The 22356-nt window shown below is 37.8% G+C and overlaps 1 protein-coding gene across 2 annotated transcripts in view; it reads left to right on the forward strand.

The window, feature by feature from the left end:
* The window catches only part of rnls (renalase, FAD-dependent amine oxidase), a 184622-nt gene that overhangs the window by 64433 nt on the left and 97833 nt on the right, over window positions 1-22356 (forward strand). For both annotated transcript variants that reach the window (XM_087274908.1, NM_001002607.1), the window contains 1 exon segment: window positions 8824-8997. In XM_087274908.1, coding sequence (XP_087131034.1) covers window positions 8824-8997 — 174 coding nt within the window.

The following is a 22356-nucleotide window of genomic DNA, read 5'->3' on the forward strand; positions in this document are numbered from 1 at the left end:
AGTCCGTCCAATTCACTTAAAGTGCATATCTGTGGATTTGCGAGCAAACCCAAGCACCTAGAGGAAATCCACACAAACACTGAGAGAACATGCAAACTCCACACAGAAATCGAACCAGCGACCTTCTTGCTGTGAGGCAACAGTGCTAACTTAGGCAAAAGGGGGTCCAACCCGGTTATGGTAAGGTGTACCTAATAAATTGGCCGATGATTGTATGTGTACATTTTTTTTAATTATCATGTGGACTTTTTTTGTAATGAATATATAAAATATAACTTCAGCTCAGCAGAAAGCAGCAGGCTTTGATCTTTCCCTTTGTTCAGCCGGTATGTGAGCTCTGAATGTGATTGAGCTGAAATCTAGAAGACCCACGGTACAAGCCTGTCAGAGGTAATTGCGCTGCCAATCTGAGCTTGCAGGGAGGGAGGGTGGGTAATGTGGGACAGTATCCACTTTATACCATGACTCAGAGCTTTCCTTACCATAGCAGCCAGAAAATACATAGCATGTACTTTTTTTGTTGAAAGCACAGCTCTAAAAACATCTCAATAGTTGTGGCTAAGCTGAAGTCATCCAGACAAACAAATAGGTGGTCTCGTTTTACTTGAAAAGGAAGTCATCGCCTTTTGAAAAGGGATGATTCATTGCTGTGCATCTGCACTCATTGTCCAGCTCTATTGAAAGTGATTTCTGACAACTTAAATGGGTTAATGTGGTAAAAAGCGTTCTCATATTTGTATTAGATAACCCTTACTGCGTCCAGATCTTTTATGCCGATTAACAATGGTGTGTTCTGTAACCAGATTCCATTACCATGAGAAAAAAGAAAGGCTCTTTATGGATTCAGCTGACAGGGTTTGCATTATCCCTAGGCTTTCCACGCTCAGATGCTGCAGCAGATTGTCTCTGTACCAAGGGCACATTTACATGCTCCTAATCTCCCCCAGATGTTTCGCAATGACACAGCCAGTGATAAAAGGGACATGTCCGGGGACAGTCATATGACCGATTCACCTCTATTGTCATTTTCCATCATCATCAGTTGGTTGCTTCCTAATCGAACAGTTGCTGAAGCGTTCTTTGAGACAATAAAATTACAGCAGCAGTTGACAGTGTTAGGGTGTTTGTGTTGCATCACTGTCATTTCAAGTACTCTTGTTGATTGAACTCATCACAAGAACAAGAGCAGTTTTGGAATGATCACACATTTCCATTTCAATTTTGGGATTGAATGTTCTTTTTTAATCAAAAGTTATTTTTATTTTTACACAAAAAAACTGTTTTGAAATCTGTTTACTATGGTGCCCCCAACAATTGCAGCCATTTCAAACACATCATTTAAGACTTGCTTTTTGTAGGAGTTAAATAATTGAGCAATGCAATAGTCCCTCTCTGTAACGTGGTTCACTTTTCTCAGTTTGTTTTTTCTTGCAATTTGACTGTTGTCTCTCGCTATAACGTGGTTCAGACCTTGCAGTTTCGCAGGTTTTTTTTAATGCAATTTGACATGCCAAAAGGCAGAGGAATATGCTAACCATCACACAAAAAGTTAAACGTCTGAACATGCTTAAGCAGAGATGCCCAAACTAGGGCCCGTGGTCACTTTTAAATTGTTCCGCCATCCCTTCTGAGAATGGTTTAGAGCAGGGCTATTCAATTGGCAGCTCGCGGGCCGAACCCGGCCCCCGAGGCAATTCGTTCTGACCGTCCAAATAGTGTGACCAAGGCATAAAAATATATTTAGTTCAGTCGAAAAACGACCGCTATAGCTATAAAGTGACATGCATCTGTTTAATTCAGTATGAGCTGCAGAGGCTGCGCAGAGCGTGAGTCACCATAAGCGAGTGGTGCGGAAAGCCAAAAACATTTGGATATGTTTTGTAGAAAATGCCTTTTGTACAATGCACTGTAATCATTAATAGGGATGCAACGATTGGCTGATTTCACTATTAACTACGCTTTATTTCATCACAGTTAATTAATTTTAAAGGCTTCTCTAAGCTGCATTTCTGTTGCACGGAACAGTTATGACAAGTTGCCAACTGTGCGCTAGTTTAAAGTTTCAAGTATCTACACCAAGGCTAATACGCACGCACACCGGATTAACTATAGCAATGGCTGTTCCCATATCACGTCTTTTCCGCTTGCAAGTTTGTTATTTCCAATGTAAGAATGACAATATGCGCGCACAAGCGGAGCAACGCGCTTGCCTCTGTCCGGGCGCACTCAGTAGAAAACATCTCACGGTAAGAGCTGTGCGTGCCTTTAGTGCAATGTAAACAAAATATATGTTAGACGAATTATTATTAAAATGATTATATACGCATGAACCCAGATGATAACAACAGTTAATCTAAATAGCTACTTCCCAAATATAAAGCTTGTTGTTCTAAATCACATTAGACGTGATAACAGTGAAATCATTATTATTCTTCAGTATATATAGTACAACCAAAATCTACAATGTTGCATCACTAATTGTTATGCTTTTCAAAACATAACATATGAATTTGTCTGAATGTAGAAGAAGCCTACTTCCTAATTCACCGCTTTTGTTGTGCAAAATACAACATTTTTAATGTTTGTAAACAAAACAAAAAGTCAATTAGACAGTGCAGTTGTTTTAAACTACAATATATTCAAATTTGAATGTAGAAAAAGCCAACGTGGGTGTCTTTATGAGCACAAATCTTGCATATGGGTTCTTGTATGCAGTTTTGTTATCACTCATATAGCAAGTCAAATCACTCCAGCTCTTTGTTTGGGATGCTTTTCATGAACCGGCCCCCATGCCAAACTAAATGAATAGCCCTGGTTTAGAGATTGTCATGTCAAATTTAATGTAATCTTTTATTTGTTTGTTTTATTTTTATGCTACAAAAAGCTATCGGAAATTAAATGTTTAAATTTAAATGGTGTAAAACAGTGGTTCCTAACCTTTTTTGCCTGAGACCCCTTTTTCCCCCGGAAAATATTGTAAGGCCCCTTTTAATATTTAATGATAATATCGCTTATATAAGTTTGCAATAAGGATGACAAAAAGCATTGTTTTCAAACTAACTGTATGTTAATTACTATTTCTAAATATGTTTATGCACAAATAATAGCCTAATGTAAAATATGAAAGCAAAACATCAGTAGGCCATTTGTAACTTAAAAAACGTAAGCCTTAGGCCTTTAAATTGGTCCTATATTAGTTGCCAATTTTTTTTAAGTTTCTTGTCAGTACATAACTGTGACGTCCCTCATCTTATTTTAGGTGTGTATCAATTCTTTTGCCTTGCGTTCAAATAATGCTCTGAGCTTGTCGCAATATTGGGGATGAGTCGTCTGCAAATGTCTTATTAATTTGGACAGCCTCATGCTTTCGTTAGCAAGAACTATGCTGCAGGTAATACACATGGCTGGGTCAGGGGCTCTTTGTTTTGAGAAAATGGAATAAAAACATAGTTCAGGTAATTATCTTGGTTTTCCGTGTTTCCAGTGTTGCTAGTGATGCAACCTAAAATGTTTGGAGCTTCTTCACCTAGGTCCAGTATGCTTGAATCATTACTATTAGTTGCTGAAAGCTAATCCGTGAGATTCTGTCTTTTTTGTGGAGGTTGAATTACAAATCTGTATATTTTTTGGTCAGCCAGGGAATAGAATGAACTAGAGAAACATGATCGTTCTCCTAATTGTACACTGCATTTTTTTTTTTTTTAATATGAAGCGACCCCCAATATAACTCGCTTAGGCCCCCTTCTGGGCCTGGACCCCCAAGTTAGGAAGCGCTGGTGTAAATGAATCAGATTAAGTATCAAATGTACATACGACGCATAGAGGACAATGCAGAGACTTTGTTGTGCGAATAAAGCCAAAGGTAGCTTCTACTTGACAAGTATAGTCGGCATTGAATTCCACTGTGATATTAATGTGATTATACTGCAATTATATAAAGTTATACTTCATTAGCTAATATGATTTAAATTAATGTTTCTATTTATTTTTAATTTCACTAAAGGAATTTACCCATGGCAACTTTAATGTAAAATAGTTTGTTATATTTATCTTCGGTGCACGGCTTTCAATGTTTAAATCCATTTTTTGGCCCTTCATACGAAAAAGTTTGGGCACCCCTGTGCTAAAGGATGGTAAAAGTTACACGGCTGTAGGGCGAAATTACAGAATAAATAAATGAAATTGTTTTGATCTTTGGTTTCATTCTAAAAATACTTATAAATAATACTGTACTTCATGGATTTCACCTATTGCGGGTAATTGTTAGGACGTAACTCCTGCAAATAACGAGGGACCAATGTACACAATTGGCCCAATGTACAACCTGGCCCTAATTATGAGAATATCTGTATTTTTTATAATGTGTCTTGCTGCAGACTTTGAAATGCATGTTCAGACATGCACTCTCTGGCACATGCACTCAGTAAAGCAAGTGATGACCGTGAGGGGAGGGGTTACGTGTAGACATTTCTGAAAGTGCATGTCTTACAGTGCATGTGCTCTTTGTCTAAAGCCAGACCTTTCTCAGAATTTTATAATTCAGGGGGATCGTAAATATTTTTTGCATAGCTTAGATGAGGCTAGGGATATTAGTGATACAATAGTACATTGGAAAATCATTCCAGTTGCTAAAGTGTGCAGTTAGACAGTGGTCCCTCGCTATAACATGGTTCACACCTTGTAGTTTCGCTGATTTTTTTGGTGCAATATTACATGCTTTTTCTACAGTGCATTGTGTTTTGCATCCTGTCCGTGCTTTGTCTCCTGTACAGTACAGAATGCGTTCAGCCTGCCAAATTTACATAAATCTTCGATCGCTAGCAGTGTGACTCTGAAGTGCTGTATTGTATGTTTGCAAGTTTTTTCCCCACAATGTCGACAAAACATTTTGCACCGTCAAAGGCACCTGTGGCAGTACCCAAAAGGCAGAATGAGATGCTAACCATCGCACAAAAAAGTTGCACTTCTGGAGATGCTAAAGAAAGGTAGAAGTTACGCGGCTGTAGGGCGCCATTATGGAATAAATAAATGTAGATCAAATGGTTTTGATCTTTGGTTTTATTCTATAATACTGAACTTTTTTTCTATAAAGGTTTGAACTTTGAGAGCGTTTAAACAAGAGAGAAAAGTGTGAAAATGTTAATGCCTGTCTGTGAAAAGTGTAGAAACTGCGTAGTGAGGAGTTTTACATCCTTTAAATCATCTATAATAATTGCAAAAAATAAAGCTGACTATTTTGTAGATTTCGCCTATGGCGGGTTATTTTTTCAGAATGTAACTCCCACGAATAATGAGGGGCCACTCTACACAATTTGAGGAGCGCAGGCCCTAATTATGAGAATATCTGTATTTTCAATAATGTCTGGCTGCAGTCTTTAATAGGCACACTCAGACTATCACTCTCTGGCACATGCCCTCAATAGAGTGATGTCACTCTGAGGGGTGGGGTTATTAGATGGGTTATGTGTAGATGTTCCAGAGAGAGCATGTCTTAAAATGCATGTGCCCTTTGTCTAGAATTTTTTAATTTAGGGGGGTCGTAAATGATTTTTGGAGAGCTTAGATGAGACTAGGGATTTTAGTGATACAGTAGTACATTGGGAAATCATTCCAGTCGCGACGGGGAAGGACACTGTGGAAGCCACTTGGAGGCCAATTGCTACCCAAATGGGAAAACCCTGTTACAATACGCATATATGGGCTATGGGCCAGATTTCAAAGTCCAGGAAATCTGGTGAACCAGGTGGCCATACCAGACAACATTATGAACCAAGCATCTGACTCTAGTGACAAGTCGTGTGTTGAAGGGACTCTCTAGGTTTGACCAGAGAGGATCTTACAGGCAGAGTGAAATAAGTGCATGCATCTCCAGGTTAGGGAGAACTATAGGAAGACTATAGAATCTCCCAATTGTGATATGTTGCCCAGCCTGCAGCTCTACAGATGTTTGTTAGAGAGGTGCCATGTGCTAACAGTCAAGGGAAAGCAACACTTTTGTTGAGTACGATCTCACTCCTTGAGGACTGCTCATTTTGTGTCTGATACACATTGCGATGGCATCCATAATACAGTGGGCCAACCTCTGTTTGGATACAGCATTTCCATTCTGCCAACCACTAAAACAGATAAAGAGCTGTTCAGATGTTCTTACGTTCGGTCCACTTAAATGTGCAATGCTCAAACAGGACATGATGAAATCCTTTTCATTAATGCTAGTCTAACTAGTAGAGCTGCCTTGAGTGATTGGATTTTCAAAGATAGCCATTTGAATGGTTCAAACAGAACTGTCTGCAGTCCCGTCAGGACCACAGAGAGATCCCAAGAGTGCATACTGTAAGTGGTGGGTGAGGCAGATTTGGTCTCCTAGCACCTCTTGAGGAACTGGACGACCAAGTCATGATTCCTATGCACCCTTATATCCACCACATCATGATAAGTGGAGATGGCAGCTGTGTAGCTATGCCTCCACTTAAAACTATCGTAAAGGAAGGATAGCACAACACTGATTGGGCAAGTTTTAGGATCTTCTCAATGAGAAGCACACCAATCAACCAATGGATTCCAATTCAATGTGTAGGTGCACCTTGTAGAGAGGCTTCTTGCTTGAGTGGTGGTGTTAACCACCACTGGCGTAAGGGGCCCAAATGCAGTTCAGACTGCATGATTTTCAAAGTAGTCGTGTCACAGATGTTTTCACACTGCATGACTATCTGGGCTAGCATTCTGTCTGTGCTGTGTTTACACTGTAGGATGTATCAGCGACAGGTTTCACATTGCATTACCTTAAAATAGGAAGAATCACCAACAGCTTTGTCCAAACTATGTCTTACAACCAAACAAACGCAAGAAGTGACAGAAAAAAATGAGGTCACGGAATATATCTTTTGTTATTAACTACTGGAAAAAGAAGGTTTTAGCTTTAAAAAATGTACTTATTTTGCTCACCTGGCTTTTGAACAGATTTAGCATTTTCTCCTTACCTTTTTTTACTTTTCGACCCGGTTGTGATGTTGCTCAGATGACACATCAAACGCACACAGTGCTCCTGCCAAATTTCCATTAGTTTTTCCTCCATTTCTTGGGTCTAAATAAACTGAAAATGAGTGCTTTTGACTTCTCCCCCATCCTCCCGCTTGCTGCAGGTACCCATACTAGTGGATGCTGCTCTCTTATTGGCTGTAGGTGTCTACCAATGTTATTTTCCATCAGAAAACATTTCACATGACAGGATTTGAATCGCGGACAGGTCCAGATATTTAGCATGCCAAATATCTCACAGGCGTCTGCAACTCATCTGCGATTCTCTTGTATCGCGTCCTTGATATGTCATACTGTGTGATTTTCACTCACATGAACGAGCACTGATTTTCCTGTGATTTCAGGCTTTTGTCGGCGATTTCTCAAAACCTGTCGGTGAGTCAAAATCAGGGCTAAAATCATGCAGTCTGAACTCGGCATAAGTATTCCACTTCCAACCTACGGACCAGAGATGGAGGTTCCAGAGATCTGGACACGTGTGCCAGATGGTGCCCTGTCCCTGAGAAAGCATGTCCTTTGTTAGGAGAATTTGAGAGAGATGGGTTGTCGTGAGGAGTGTCAGTTTGGAAACCCACTGAGTGGGCCAGAGGGGTGCAACTAGCAAGATCTGCTCTTCGTCCTCCCTGACCATGCACAGAATCTGTGTAAGAAGGCTCAATAGGGGAAATGCATATTTTTGGATGCCCCTAGGCCATCTATTTTATACTCATTTACATTTTACTTCATTTTAGGTCTGCGCAATACTAGCAAAAATATGAGACATGCTGTGTTGTAGAGTATTGTGATGTCTCTTGTCTCGTCTCTACACTATCAGTATTTTAAGTACTTCTTGGGATAAAAAAAGGAATCATTAATAGCAGATTCAATACAACAGTCATTTCGATATTCACAATTATGATCTCTTTTTTTTTTCAATATGTCTCAATTATGATCTCTTTTTTTTCCCTACCTAAATTTCCTGTTTCAAAAGGTATTACATCAATACAGGAAAGGAAACTAATTTAATGGGGAGTTTTAACAGAATCCGGATTTACTGGGGCCTCTGAGAGGGTGCCGAGCTTGTTGACACCAACACTGCCCTTTGAAATAGAATCACACATGTGCAAAAGGAAAATGATGAGATAGCATTGTGTTCATTACTTTCACAAAACATCTGTTTGTTGCTTTAGGGGGAAGATACTGTTCCGATGGACTAATGCTGATCAGGTCTCTGTCGGTTGTCCATGAAAACGCTTTCTTCCTTACTGGAAACAGGGGTGTCTTTGAGTAGAAATATGCATTTGATTTCACAAGGGTTGACCTTTGACCTCCACTACATTCGGTACCTGTGGGCCCTAAATAACTAAAGCAGGCTTTAGTGTGACTGCTTGTTTCCAATAAATAACAGATGTTCCAGACAGGAAACAAGGACAGCATTTTTCTAAAAAAGAGTCCCACATGCTCAAGCGAATCCATCCAGCGCGTTCTCATTAAAGTGTCACTCAGCGTCCATTTCAGCCTTCGCACTGCTCTTCTCATTTGCAAAACGGGCTTGTTGCTTGTGTTTTATAGGCCCTACGCATCAGCCGCACATCTATCTCTATGATCTTGTCACTCTAAACCAGGTGCGTTATCAAACGCGGTGCTGTAGGAGCTCCAAAGAAGCTCATTTGATCAGTGTGATGTAAATGCTACAGGCCCGTTCTTCACAAGCACCAACATTGGCATCTGTCTGAACAGAAGAGAGACATGAACTTAGTGAGGCCCAGAGGCTTCATCTTGTGCTGTGTTTGTGTGTCTGTGCAGTGATGGGGGAGAATCAGAGGAGAAAGCTGGAGGCTGTCAGCTACTCTTCCCGCTACGCACTTGGACTCTTCTACAAAGCCGACACACGGATCGACGTCCCTTGGGTGGCCAAGTACGTCTCAAATAATCCCTGCATTCGCTTCATCGCCATAGATGATAAAAAGCGCAATTTAGGTCAGTGCCTCCATATTTTCTTCCTCTCATCTCCAACTCTGGCTTTGACATGTTTCGTTCTGTTTCCCTGCACTTTCTGCTTCTTCCTCTCACTGTTTCATGTGGCAGAATCTGCACACAAATATGGTTTATTTTTTAAATCAGATGTTTTTCAAATCCACTTGATTTTTACACTGTTTTAATTGGGGTTAGACAATGACAAAGATGGTACTCTCTATGGTAATTTTTATTATAGTTAAAGGGCTCTTTTGATGAAAATCATCTTTTGTAAGCAGTTTGAACAGAACTGTGTGTAGGTGTAGTGTGTCCACAGTCATATAAAAGTCAAAGTCAAAGTCAGCTTATTGTCAATTCAACTACTTGTCCAGGACATACGGAGAATCGGAATTACAGTACTTTTAGACCCCAGGGGCCTAATATATAATATTAATACTCAAAGTAGAGTTTTAGAAAGAATTTATAAAAAATTAAATAATACATAAAATGTATTCTAAAAATATACATAAAGAATAAAAATGTGTAAACAATACAATTACATTAAGGGCACATGGCTATGAGTGCAAACCAGAGTTGTGCAGATATAGAACAGTATATAGTGCAAAAAGGCTTGTAAACATGATAATTATGATAAAGTGACAGTGTCATAATATATAGGGAGGTAGAATGATGTGACTAACTGGCAGTCCAGTGTTACATAAAGTGACCAGTGCAGATGTATGTGTGTGTGTGTTTTCATGTGTGTGATATAAACACAATAAGTCTCTTTTTAAATTACCTATTGTTAAAATAGGATCCAAATCCCTCCCTTTTTGAGGCCGACCGCAACGTGACTTTGGAGTGCAGTTTCCCCATCCACCGAATTAATTGACAGCCGCATATTAACATGTCTCCATAGTAACTCGTATAATCATTTCAACAAGGCAGGACATGCGTGAAGCAACCATGTTTAAAAGATCTGTTTATCTCAATGTAATCATCAATCATCAACAAATGTGATCAAGAATTAGTTTAAAGTTTAAAATCTTTTTAAAACACAGTGGCGCAGTAGGTTGTGCTATTACAGCAAGAAGGTTGTTGGGTCGCTGGTTCGAGCCTCGGCTTAGTTGGCATTTCTGTGTGGAGTTTGCATGTTCTCCCTGCATTCGCGTGGGTTTCTTCCGGGTGCTCCGGTTTCCCCCACAGTCCAAAGACATGCGGTACAGGTGAATTGGGTAGGCTAAATTGTCCGTAGTGTGTGAGTATGAGTGTGTGTTAATGTGTGTGTGAATGTTTCCCAGAGATGGGTTGCGGCTGGAAGGGCATTCGCTGCGTAAATACTTGCTGGATAAGTTGGTGGCTCATTCCGCTGTGGAGATCCCGGAGTAATAAAGGGAATAAGCTGACAAGAAAATGAATAAATGAATGTTTGTAATGAATTACAGCAATTTTATCATCTTTATCACCACAGCTGCATGTCAGTACAGTTATAAAAGAAGACGCTTTAATACCGGTTTGTGGATGTTAAATTAGGTTTATTTTGTACATTAACATAATGGATATCCGAACTGCAGTAGATATTAACCTGTATCCTGTCACATTTGCATGCAAAAACAATGCAAAGATGTGTGCTGTGCAACATTGTGTGTGACTTATCGAAAAGCTTGTATTAACTCCACAACAAATACATCAAGTAATCGTTGGGAAAGTTCTTACTTTAATATTTCTCACAAACGTAAGGTGAGATCTGCTTCCTTTATGTCTGTCACTGTGCTATTTTTTTTGACGCAGCCGAGGTGGAGATTGAGGCATATTCAGACAGGCACATGGGAACGGTGGGCGGGGAGAACTAGCATTAAACGCATAGGCCATAAAAACAGCTGTAGGGTTGTTAAGAGCAGAACATTTCAAAATTATTAAAGGTATAATAAATAATCTGTTGGGTGTTTTGAGCTGAAACTTTACAGACACATTCTGGAGACACAAAAGACTTATCTTAAATCTTGAAAAAGGGGTAAAATAAGTGCCCTTTAATAATAGGTGGGAGGAAAAAGTACATTTCTGTGTTTTTTTTCTTAGTTGAGCATTTGTTTTTAGAGAGACTAGGCAGAGAGAGAATGATTTTTTTCTCCAATCTCAATTTTTTAGGGCTTCATATGTATGAAAAAACAGTTGAAGGCAAAATTCTTCTATTATATTTTATTTCTTTTTCAAATATTTCCTTAGTGATGTTTAACAGACCAAGAGAATATTGCACAGTATTTCCAATTATATATTTCCTCTGGACAAATTTGTATTTCTTTTATTTTGGCTAAAACAGAGATGCCCAAATTTGGCCTATTGTAACCTTTGATTTGGCCCACTGTCCCATCTGAGAGAAGAATGAGAATAATGGAGAAGGTTGGGGCGAATGCCTTTAACACAGAGATCATTTCTAATTTAACTAGGGCTGCAACTAACTATTATTTTAATAATCAATTAATCTGTCAATTATTTATTCTATTGATCAATGAATCCCTGACCTGTTATAATAATAATAATAATAATAATAATAATAATAATAATAAAATACAAAGAACTAACTGAGAAGTTTTGTCCTGTTTTCAATCCAAATATCTAAAAAATCTTAAAGCATGATACATACTAGACACATAAAGTAGAATTAGAAATTGTGTCTTGTTTTCTGAAAAAAAAAACACCTAAAAATAAGTGATTATTTGCTTAAAACAAGCTAAATTAACAAAAAGTTATAAAATAGAAAAATTATTATTACAATCTTAATGAGCCATAATTTTTTCATGCCATTTTACTTGTCTGTTCTTGATTTAAGATTTTTTTAGATATTTGGACAGGAAACGAGACAAAATGACTAAGAAAGAAAAGCTTTTTTTTAGTGTAACTTTACATGACTACAGATGAAAAAATGAAAGATCCAGGCAAGTGAATAAAAACGTGTCTTTACTCTTGCAAAGTGCAAAGTAAATATACCAGTTACTATTTATTAACCCTTTCTCTGGTGAGTTTAAAAGATTCTGGAAACAGGTGTCAGTTTTTTAGGCGACCATTATTTTAGGACATTTACCCTTAATGTAACGTGGCAACGCGTCATGTTTGTCACATGACACACCACAGCCACAATATCGCTGTACGACTGATGTATCCTTTTTATTGTGGTTTTTTTCCGTTTCATTACAACATATTCACATGCTTGCTCATCATGTCATTAGCTACCTGATATTCCAATTCACAAAAACGTGTAAGTGATCATTATCCATAACTTGCGATGGGAGTCGCCATGTTTACTTGCGGCCACGCGTTTTACTCATTTATAAAAATAGAACAAGCAGGATTAAGCACGTTAATTCATAAGTTACTCCCAAAATACATGCAAGCAAGTGGCTGGTAAACTTACAGAAGGGTAGATTCAACTTTATAGTTACTTTCACTATGTATCTGATATAAATAAAGCACATCTGCAAATGGATTGTTAGACTTCAGTGTGCGTTTTACTAACTCCAAATGTATTGTTTTACTAGTACTAGTGTGTATTTACATGTCTAAAACATAAATGCTGCATAATTGTGATTAATATGACAGGTCTTTCTCTGGCTCAGTGCAAGCCAACGCGTCAAAGCTCAGTTTGAATTTTTCAGTTGCTGCTCCAAAGAGCTAACACTAACTTGCCATGCTTGTCAAGCTGGATAACGAGTAAAACATCAGCACCAGGGACTTTTCGGTCCCCACTTAAAAACGGAACAAAAGTAGGATTCTGTAGTGATTCACCCTGCTGTTGAACTCCCTTTCTCCCTGTCTATGAGGCGCCGAACTCTGTATCAGTGCGCAAGAGAGACCATGTTCTATCCGCTTCACGCTGAACTTAAGTGTTTTTTTTAATAATCAAGTGTCCCGGTGTTGCGCGATACAACAAATCGATTATGAAATTCGTTGCCAGCGCTTTTAGTTATCGATTTTTATCGATTTGATTCGTTGTTGCAGCCCTAAATTTAAAGTAACCTTTTTTTGTTTGTTTTATTGGTTTTTATTAATTTTATTCATTCTATCCATTCTTTTATTTATTCTATTCAGCAAACTGAAATTAAATGTTGTAAAGGAATCCTATTTTATTATAAAATAAATAAATACTGTCACTTGACGGATAGAGAACCTTACAGAATACATCGGTGAGCAAATTAAGGCAAAAACTAGTGTAATTCCGTTATAAATTACATTATTTTGTTTTTAACTCTAATAAGTTCTTTATAAAATGTCAAAAATACTGTATTAGTTAATATAAGGCAATGTTTTCTAGTCATTGTTAAACATTATTAAATAAATAGGGAAATTACCCATTGCAAATATTTACCTTCAGCCCACTAGCCTCAAGTTTGGTTTTTGGCCGTTTAAAAAGTTTAGGCACCTCATGGCTAAAATAAAACCTTTACTTTTTTTTTCTTTGGGTGGCATGATGGGCCAGTGGGTAGCAGTGTCACCTCACAGCAAGAAGGTTGCTGGTTCGAGCCCCAGCTCGGTCAGTTGGCATTTCTGTGTGGAGTTTGCATGTTCTCCCAGTGTTCTAACCGTAGATTTCCTCTGGGTGCTCCGGTTTCCCCCACAAGTCCAAAGACATGCGTAATAGGTAATACGTAAATTTGGTAAGTTGAATTGTCTGTAGTATATGTGTGTATGTCCTGGTGCTCCAGATTAGGGGTTTAGCTTTGGGCAAATGACCCACCTTGTAAAAATTAGATGTTACGAAACACCAACATGGTGCGGCTACATATCAACTTCAAAATAAAATGGCCCTTGGAGTAAGCATTATTTGCCCCCTTAAGAATATTTTTTTCTATTGGCTACGAAACAAACCACTGTTGTTCAATGACTTGCCTAGTTGACCTAATTAAGCATTTAATTTGCACTTTATTCTGAATACTAGTATCTTGCAAAAACCTAGTGAAATATTTTGTACTCTCATCTTGGCAAAGACAAAACAAGTTTTGCTATCATCATGAATATGTTATGTTTTCTCATTATTACTAATCAGTATTATATTTAAAAATCTGTTGAAAAAAAATCTCTCTTCTAAAAAGCGCTTTAAAATTTTTTTTTAAAGAATTACAATTTCACAGAAGGGCTATTTTGCCTCAGTTGTGTATTTGTATGTGGGAGAGCAGGGGTAAGCCTTGTGTTCCACACTATTCTGTTCTTTTTTTCTCTCTTTCTTTAAATTGCATCAGTGTGTAATTGAGTTCATCTGCCTTGAAGTGTCAAAAAAAGCACAAAGGGTTGTTTTAAAATTATGCTGCATCGCCATATGTCTGTTCACACGAATGTTGAAGAACTGCCTGGAAATATGATTTTGTGTGCATATTATGTGGACATGGTTGTTGTGCAAGAAATAATAGATGACAGACAGCTGAATAATTGAAAACCACACGCGCATGTTCATGTAAAGATATTTTAAGGGTTTTCTCTGAATCATTTTATATGAATATCCTTATGCTGTCGTTGTTTTGCAGAGTTAAAACAGCCTTCATCAATTACTGTAAGTTTTTTTTTCTTGTTTGTTTTTGCAGAGGTTGTTCCTATGTTTTTTTTTTGTTTTGTTTTTTATTATTACTTTTTACTCAGCGATTGATTGCGGCTGTTTATGAATCTAAAATATCTGCAAAGTTTTAGAGATCAAAGAGAATGACAGACAATTGTATTGTCTCCTAAATGAGACAATAGATGTTGTAACTAGTCATCATTAATTCCAAATTCCAAACTCCTGTGATTGATCTGAATAGATCCATGACAAAGCCAGTGCTTCTGTGGCTGTCCATGAAAAAGGTCTACTTTTTAATGACCCTTGAACAATTTATTTGTTTATTGTTGATATAATGTGGAGAAGAATTCATTATCAAATCTTTTCATTATCAGTGCCACTAATTACAGTACTTTCACATAATCCTTCTAATAATAAAAGCTACAAAATAAATCTCTTAACGTTTTACCTCCACTTTAATGTTTACGTTAAGAAAAATAATTGCATAAAAAAAAAATCTGTGGGTCTCGATGCAGATAAAAATATATACGATATAATGTGGCCAAATCTAAAGGGATAAATAATGACACTTATTTGTCACTAGTCACACAGTTTTAATATGTTTAGTTAAATTTTACAGGTACACCTATGGGCGTCACGGTGGCGAAGTGGGTAGCACAATCGCCTCACACCAAGAACTTCACTAGTTCGAGCCTCGGCTGGGTCAGTTGGCATTTTTGCTTAATGGCTCCAGTTTCCCCCACAAGTCCAAAGACATGCGCCATAGTTGAATTGGTTGAATAAATTGTAGTGTATGCGTGTGAATGAATGTGTATGGATGTTTTCCAGTTATGGGTTGCTGCTGGAGGGGCATCCACTGTGTAAAACATAAACTAAATAAGTTGGTGGTTCATTCTGCTGTGGCGACCCCTGATTAATAAAGAGACTAAGAACAAAAGAAAATGAATTTATGAATGAGGTAACACCTGTAACCCACTCATTTAGAATTTGTTAGGTATTTTGGTGGAATTTTTGCATTCATGGACATGCACTTGTTAATGTAGAGAAATTAAAAGCTGCAACATCTAGTAATAGTCAAGTCAAGTTATCTTTATTTCTATATTACTTTTACAATGTAGATTGTGTCAAAGCAGCTCAAAATAGATGAAGAAAACATAATAAAAATCCATACAAATGTTTCAGATTGTTGAACATTCTAGCATATCAGGCAGCGAGCAGAGTTCTGATAGAATGCTGGTGTAGTTCTAGCTAAATTAAAATGGATTCAGTTCTGTTTAATACAAATGTCACTGCTGAGGGACGTTCCACTGCAAAGCAGTTCCACCGACCCCAAACAAGCAAGCCAGAGGTGGCAGTGGCAAGGAGCCAAAACTCCAACAATCCTTAAATCCTAAAGCTTACAAATCATTTGACACACTTTGAGAAAACAGGTGACATGAAAATGTATATAACAAGAAAACAAAAGCATTTTTGACCTTAGATGTATATAAAGCTTTCATTAGATAAGATTGTTCCTCTACTCTATTCTTCAGCTATTAAAGAGCCATTAAAGAAAATAGTTTTTGATTTTGTTAAATAACTTCTCAGATAGATTCATGTCTTGTGAGTTTTCTTTGAGAAGAATTTGCATGTGATTGTGAGTTTGCCTTAAAAAACCTTTGCGAGTTCATGACCGTGTATCTGCAGGAGCCCAGTGGAAATAGACTCATGAAAACAGCCTCTGCACCTGTCACCTTTCATCCACTCCAGTGTTTCCGAGGGCAACATCATAATTAGGGGAGCTGTTAAATTTTGCATTCTGCTGCGCTGTTCTTTTAGGCCGGTATGCTCCTTCCAGCCTCCTCAGCCTTCACACGGCCATGCTTTAATCTTCATTTTCATTTCTGTAATGTGTTTTGCTTGTAGTTCCAGTAAAGTAGGTCTGAGTCTGATCTCACAGAGCACCCCGAGCTCTCTTTGAAAACTTTTTGGCAGGCCGCTAATGATAAGCTATTACTGTGTTGCTGAGCGTCTGGCGAGAAACCCATTTGTGCCGTTCAGTAAATGTGGAATGAGCTAGATCAGGGCTGGATGATGGTTTCCCAAAAACAGAACTGCTTCATAATTGATATGAATTTGATTACATATGAAGTCTGAAACTTTGCTACCAAATTGTCACAGGACTACTCAGACGGGGTTCATTTTCTAAATGACGTTTAAGTTATAATTATAGGATGTCTGTCATTTCGTGTTCTAATTCAAACAGGACCGGGATCGCTGTAGTTGATACTAATGTGTCTGCATGTGGGCGTTGCGGACGTTAATGTTTTTTGGATGTGATTAATTATCTAATTAAAATATTATGTTTGTAATTAAGAAAGGAAATTGGAGGAATGTCCACTCAGTAATGAAAATTTTGTTATTTTTACTCATGCTTGTGCTGCTTCAAGCCATGGCTTTTTTTCGTCTATGGAGTATTAGTTTCTTTGTTTATTGCAATTAGTGTCCAGCATGGGAACAGATGCTTTTATTCTTCAAAAACATCATAATGCTTTTGTAAGAGCGGTTTATATTTTAGCTAGTTACTCACTGATATTGATTCCCCATACTGATTTTTTGCAAGTTGAACTCAACAACTAGATTAGTCTGGTTTGTGAAATAGCCTTTCAAGTTGGTTTTGTGAACAGCTTTCACTTTAGGAGATTTGGTTTAAAATGTCTGTCCAAGAATCAAATATTAAAATTTAGGGCTAGGCAATATTAAAAAAAAAATATATATATATATTATTCATATTTTTAGATATCAATAATTATTGAACTTTTTTTAAGAGTACATTTTGGAGTATTTGGATTTTTAGTATTTATTCATTACTAAGGCAAATAGATAAATAGTCAAAAACAAAAATATTTAAACTTAATTTCTGATCTCTTTCTAATAAAATAAACATAGGCGTTTTTTAGACTCTGAAACTTATTAAATAAAATGTTAGAAAGTGTTTGCAATGGTAAAGTGTAAAAACTGAACAATCAAAGCAATCTTTAAGGTGTGAATAATAATGATACAGTAAACCTCAAACTCTTGTCAACATCAGAAATTGTTCTAATCAAATCTGAGCTTTCAAGTAAAAGAACTAACCATCATTATTCAAATACCTGTTGCATCATTACAAATCGTGAAATTGAATGACTGCATTACCCCTATGCTAAAATCTTGCTAGTGGCTGGGATGCACAAGAAAAGAAACCAAAAAGCCACTCTGGCAACATCCTTAAATCCTTTTTTATTTTCAATCTCCTCACTGCTGCTTTACGGCACTCATTTCCGCATGTGTTGTTATTCTGACCTGAAGTGACAGGATTACATGACCATTTCCAATGGACTTTTAGCCCGCGCTCCTCTGGCTTCCCTCTTAACTAGCTGACCATCAACCATTTTCTCGGAGAATGACAAATAGATAGATCATTGCGGCAGCTCCAATGCAAGAAAAGTAAAAAACGCTGTGGTGTTTGGGTGAGCTGTTTGTCTGAGGTTATTAGTCTGCCGTTATTACTGAAATGTGTATATTCCATACAAAGTGTGAAGCAGATTGATTAGTTCTACTTACATGAGTCGCAGTGCGCTCGCTGCAATTGGATAAGTTGAGAAGTTTTCAACTAGGTGTGGCTGAAAAATGCTTGCACGACGTGTGTGTCACTTCCATATATGAGTCGTGCAAATCAGCATTTCCTCTATTGGAAATGACACTCTAAGCTCATTGGCATTGCTTCCATGCGTGCTCTCAGCAGCCACATTTTAATAAAACTATAGATTTTTTTATCAATATTGAAAATGGTGTTTGTTCGGTCAATAAATAACAATACTTATTTTATCGCCCAAATCAAAATATCAAATTTTAAACTTTCAAGAACTATCAGTTATTTGTTGGTCAGGCTACATTTTGTTGTCATATTTTTAGCATATTTTAGCTTATGGCTAACATGATTTTAGCATGCTTGACATTTTTGTAAAATGAAGTACCTCATTCCAAGCTTTTTTTTTTTTGCTCATTGCTACCATGTTTTATAGCAAATGCTTGCTAGAATATATTCAAACATCTTTTGAAGAGTTCACACTTAGCTGATGATTGATTATAAAGTGTATTTGACATGCTGTCCCGAGAGAGAGTCTAAGCTCATAAGATCCTCGAGCCCGGAGCTCCCTCCTATTTGCAGGTTCCCACAGCAAGAAGGTCACTGGTTTGAGTCCCGGCTGGGCCAGTTAGCATTTCTGTGTGGAGTTTGCATGTTCTCCCCATGTTGGCGTGGGATTCCTCCGTGTGCTGTAATTTCCCTTACAGTCCAAAGACATGCGTTATAGGTAAATTGAATAAACTAAATTGGCTGTGAGTGTGTATGGTTTCCCAGTAGGGTAGGGAGTTGCAGCTGGAAGGGCATCCGCTGTGCAAAACATGTGCTGGATAAGTTGGCGGTTCATTCTGTTGTGGCGACCCCTGATGATTAAAGGGACTATCTCTAAGGAAAATTCATGAATTTTAAAATACATTTTAATGTATTTTGCCCTTTCCTGGTGCTGGATAATGTGACAATATACAGGATCAAGACATGACGCATGTGCTGAAAGTCAAGAATCATTATAAAAAATTTGGAGTAAACAAAAGTTGTGTAAACTTATTGTTGTGATAAACTGTCCTCCCACCAAAGTTTAAAGTGCCATCTTCAGGTGAAACATGTTTTACAAATGTTAGCAAGGAGAACTCCTTCCATCAATAAATTAATTTCCACAGACTGCAGACCCATCAACATTGTTCAGGACTATACCAGTTACTATCGAGGCAAACTGTTCATATAAGAATAACTGTACAACACTGAATAAGCTAAAAAAAAAAGTGAATCAGTTGCCTGAAGGCACTTCAAATGCACTTACTGGAGATCACTGGACATCAGTAACCAAAACAACCTTGATGTAACAGCGCAACTAATCGAATAACAAATGACATCTGCACTTATTCACTTTGTTTGAGAAAAGAACAATGAAAACCCACAATCTCAACATTGACAGCTGCCTGTATTTTAAAAAGCTTGATGCCAGTCGCTACTATAACACATTCACAGTATTACATACATCAGAACTACTTCTGTTTATTTTATTTATTGTCAGGCAGCACATGCAGTTTCCTATTCATCCTGTGAACTTTGTGACAAGCTCTGTCCCCACCATGAAATAAGTGACTCAACCAGCGGGCACAATGCCAGCCCTCTGCCCACGCTTCATGACCTCTCTTTCTCTCGTGCACAGTCACATTCTGACACATGCACACTTACAAATAAACGCTCTTCTCTTTTTTTTTTTGGTAAAAGAATCTCTCTCTCTCTTTCTCTCTCTCACTCTCTTTCTCTCTATATATAATTGTGTGTGTGTGTGTGTGTGTGTGTGTATGTGTGTGTGTGTATGTGTGTGTGTGTGTGTGTGTGTGTGTGTGTGTGTGTGTGTGTGTGTGTGTGTGTGTGTGTGTGTGAGTGTGTGTGAACGTGTGTGTGTTTGTTTGGAGTAGTGCCATGCAGAGTGGAGGGAAAAAAAGAAGAGCAGAGAGACAGAGAGAGAGAGTCAAACGGAAAATGACATGCTTTCGTTTCAGCCCAGAACTAATATTCATTCTGGTCAGCCAAAGTCAACGTTGACTGGTTGGAACAATAATTTCAGCTCTTATCACTTTGAATGCTAAGCTCTTCTTACAGAAATAACAATAATTAATCATTCCATTAATACATTATACTGATTTGAAGTGAAATGAAACTCTTTTAAGTTTATCTAGAATGCTTGTAAACTCTTACACAAGCATGTAAATGCCACTGACTTCCTCTTTCCCATGCCATCATTGCTGCGTGTTTGAAACCATTCCTACATCCTCAAACAGCAAGCTCTTAAATCTCTATTTATTAAAAGGCTTCTATTTTACCCCTTTTACAAGATGTAAGATAAGTTTTTGGTGTCGCCAGAATGTATCTAAAGTTTCAGTTAAAAATACCCATGAGATTATTAATTATACAACAGAGTATGCCCATTTTGAGCTCAAATCAAAGTGTCGCTATTTTGTAGCCCATGTCTTTAAATGCAAATGAGTTTGTTCTTCCCGCTCACCGTTCCCACGTGTCGACTTCTCATGCCTCACCTCAAATAAATAGAAGTTAGTGACAGAGACAAACATGGCAGATATCCATCTCACTAGTCAAAAATACCAAGTAAGTGTGTTTGATGTATTTGTGGAGGAGTTTATTCAAGCCTTTTTAAAATGATGAGTCACACACAAATGCCTTTACAAAGTTTGCAGTACATACGCACACTCACACATTTACTGATATACACTTATTTTACGCTGCCGCCATTTTAAAAAACAAAAGCAAGGCTGAGGTGGGAAGAAACCCTGAAGTATATGATCAGTACTGTAAACATTGCAAAGTGCAGTGGACTACAAACCTCCAGCTTGTGCTGCGATCTCAAAATGCAGATATGGTGTAAACATCACTTTAATATTATTCAGTTAAGTTTAATTAAAAAAATTAAAAGCATATTAGGCATCAAACACAATCTCAATCTCTTTAAGACTAATACGCTTAAGTTTCCTCTTAGGCTTCAGTTTATGGCACGAGGTAAAAACCGTGGGGACACTTCCCTGCTTCAACCTATGTAACCCGGTGAGCAATAAAACAATGCAGTTCTCTGTAACACACCCTGTTGTCTGTGATAGTGTTGTCCCAGTACTGAAATTTAAAAAATTTCCTTTTCTGCTAATATTAAGCGCTGTTGAGCGTCTTCTTAAACACCACTGATCTGCCGTAGTATTCACCAGTGCTCAACAGAAATGACTGTGATTGGCAGAGAAGGTCATCAGTTCAATTCTTTTCTCAGCACAGTTTAGTTCCAACCCTAAGTAAACACACCTGATCAAACTAATTGAGTCCTTTAGGCTCGTTTGAAACCTCCAAATAGGTGCGTTGAAGCAGGGTTGGAACTAAACTCTGCAGGGCTCCGGGCCTCCAGGAGTTGACTTTTACACCACTGACCTAGTGCAAACACAGATACATGAACACAGTCGAGTCATCAGCGGATTGCTCGTCTGTGTTTCGACTCATTAAACATCGGTGAAATGCGGTGAGTTTGATAACCTTCACGGCCAATCAGTCATTTCTTTTGAGAACTGGTGAATACAATGGTAAATCAGCCATTTTCCTTAACTCAGCTGAAAATGAGGTCTGATAGCATTTTTTATTTTCACTATCCATTCAGAACAGATCTTCTGGTCACTTGGAAGAAGGTGAAATTATTAATTTTTGTCACTTTCTCTTCACTGATAAGATATACAGCCAGTTACACAACGTTCCTGTGTGACTGTAGGCGATACTTTCGGGTTTCTTTCCACCGCAGCCTTGATTTTGCTTTTAAAATGGCAGCCGCGTGAAATCAGTCTATTATGCAGCTGTGGTGCATCTAGTGTTTATGAATTACCGTTACATAGTGTTTATACTACCTTACTTTATTACAAATATTTGAAATATTTGTTTTAAAAACATTTTATACTTGTAAAACTCATTCTTGAGATGCAGCTGAGCACAGAGAGCTGAACAGATCTTTTAAACCCAATTTCTTTGCAAATTCTGTCCTGTGGACATGTTTATTCACAGTGAGCAGGGAAAACTGCACATCTATGTCACGTTGTGGTGGGTGTTAAAATCACTGGAAATTGGATCCTATTTTAATGTCAGGAAGTTTAAAAATGAAGCTGCATCCCAAATAGCACACTATGCACTTATGCGTTATGTACTTATACACTTACACACTCAACAGCATAGTATATGTATGTAG

This window comes from Danio rerio, chromosome 12, assembly GCF_052040795.2.
Source record: "Danio rerio strain M-AB ecotype USA chromosome 12, GRCz13ab, whole genome shotgun sequence".
NCBI lineage: Eukaryota > Metazoa > Chordata > Actinopteri > Cypriniformes > Danionidae > Danio > Danio rerio.